General features: G+C 47.3%; 1 protein-coding gene across 1 annotated transcript; it reads left to right on the top strand.

Moving 5' to 3' along the window:
• Nucleotides 1-223: 223 nt before the first annotated feature.
• On the top strand, nucleotides 224-991 carry LOC141632615 (uncharacterized). Its single transcript, XM_074445147.1, has 2 exons — nucleotides 224-271; nucleotides 407-991. The coding sequence occupies exons 1-2, from the start codon at nucleotides 224-226 to the stop codon at nucleotides 989-991; spliced, it is 633 nt and encodes a 210-aa protein (XP_074301248.1).
• The last annotated feature ends 755 nt before the right edge of the window (nucleotides 992-1746 follow it).

The following is a 1746-nucleotide window of genomic DNA, read 5'->3' as shown; positions in this document are numbered from 1 at the left end:
AAGTCGAGCAGAGAGCTACAACAGCATTAAGATTGGAAGAAGATATACAAGCTAGAAAGGGAATAACAAACTTCGACAAACCTGGCAGGAAAATCCCAACAGAAAAGAAAGACGAGCGAGCTAAGCCATACAATGAGACCTAATACACGCGAGAATAGCGAAAAAACCCAAAGAAGTTGACGACTCCCAGCATCCTCCTAAGCTATCTGAGTACGGATTCAACATGGGAATGGAAGGATTGCTGAAAGCACTAAGAGGCCTAGGTGATCAGGTTAGGTGGCCAAATCCTCCCACTCAGGATCGACCCAACGACGACAGAGACAGCAGCAAGAGATGCAAATGACATCAGGACATAGGTCACAGGACAGAAGACTGCTACAGGTTGCGAAACGAAGTAAAGTTCCAGGTACGCAGGGGAAACTTGGACCACCTGTTATCACGTGGGGGCAAGCAGGACAGGAGAGAAGCAGCAAATCAGATGCTTCCTTCTGCTCCACCCATATGCACGAAAATTATTAGCGTGATAACAGGCGGGTCCGAGCTATCAGGTTTAACATATTCCGCCGCTAAGAGGAAAGCCACTGGAAGTAAAGGGGATCATCCAGAAACTTCATGCAGAGTAAGCCAGGGCAATTTACCCCCGGTAACTTTCGACAAAACCGACATAGAAAGCGGCGCAGAGCAACACGACGATGCCCTAACTATAACGTTATCCATTGGCAATTGCACCGTACGAAAAGCATTAGTGGATACAGGGAGTTCTGTGAACCTCATCATGCTTGAAACCCTCAAAACCATGGGTTTTGATAAAGAGAACCTAATAAAGAAATCTGTACCCCTGGTGGGATTCAGTGGTGAGACTGCGCATTCGGTGGGTGAGATAACCATCCCAACGTACATCGAAGGAGTTAATAAACTGGTAAGGTACTTAGTCATTGAGGGTCCGACCACTTACAACGTGATACTAGGAAAACCATGGTCGCATCGATGATGAAGGCGGTGCCTCAACATATCATCGTGTCTCAAGTTCCCAACACCATGGGGTACGGTCACAGTAAAAGGGGATCGAGAGGAATCCAGGAACTGCTACGCTCAAGCCCTCAAAGCTACAACCAGGCTCCCCTCATAGCAATTAGAGGACCGAGGCACCTCGAAAGAATACAAGGAGCCTCCTCGGAGGAACTAGACCAGTCCACCGGACGAGGAGCACCCGGATAGACAAGATTAATTGGAGCAACTTGCGTGAAGAGCTACGCAATCACCGACTCAATTTCGAAAAACCAACATGGACATTTACCTGGTCCCACGACGATATGGTAGGTATAGACCCATCCGTTATTTCACATAAGCTAAGTGTGAACCCAGGCTGCACCCCAGTACAGCAGAAGAGAAGGAAGTTCGCGGCAGAACGAAACGAAGTCATTAACAAGGAAGTAGACAGTCTCTTGGCAGCAGGTAAAATTAGAGAAGTTAGCTACCCCGAATGGCTTTCTAATGTGGTAGTTGTGCCCAAAAAGAACGGCAAGTGGAGGGTATGCGTAGACTTCACCGATTTAAACAAAGCTTGTCCCAAGGACCCCTTTCCACTACCACATATCGATGCAATGGTGGACGCCACTGCAGGACACGAAGTACTTACTTTCCTTGACGCCTGGAGTGGCTACAATCAGATCAAGATGCATCCACAAGATCAAGAGAAAATAACATTCATGTCAGAAAGAGGCATATATTGTTACAATGTCATGC

Source organism: Silene latifolia, chromosome Y, assembly GCF_048544455.1.
Source record: "Silene latifolia isolate original U9 population chromosome Y, ASM4854445v1, whole genome shotgun sequence".
Lineage (NCBI taxonomy): Eukaryota > Viridiplantae > Streptophyta > Magnoliopsida > Caryophyllales > Caryophyllaceae > Silene > Silene latifolia.
The sequence above is the reverse complement of the archived record's forward strand: the minus strand, read 5'-3'. Positions and strand labels throughout refer to the sequence as shown.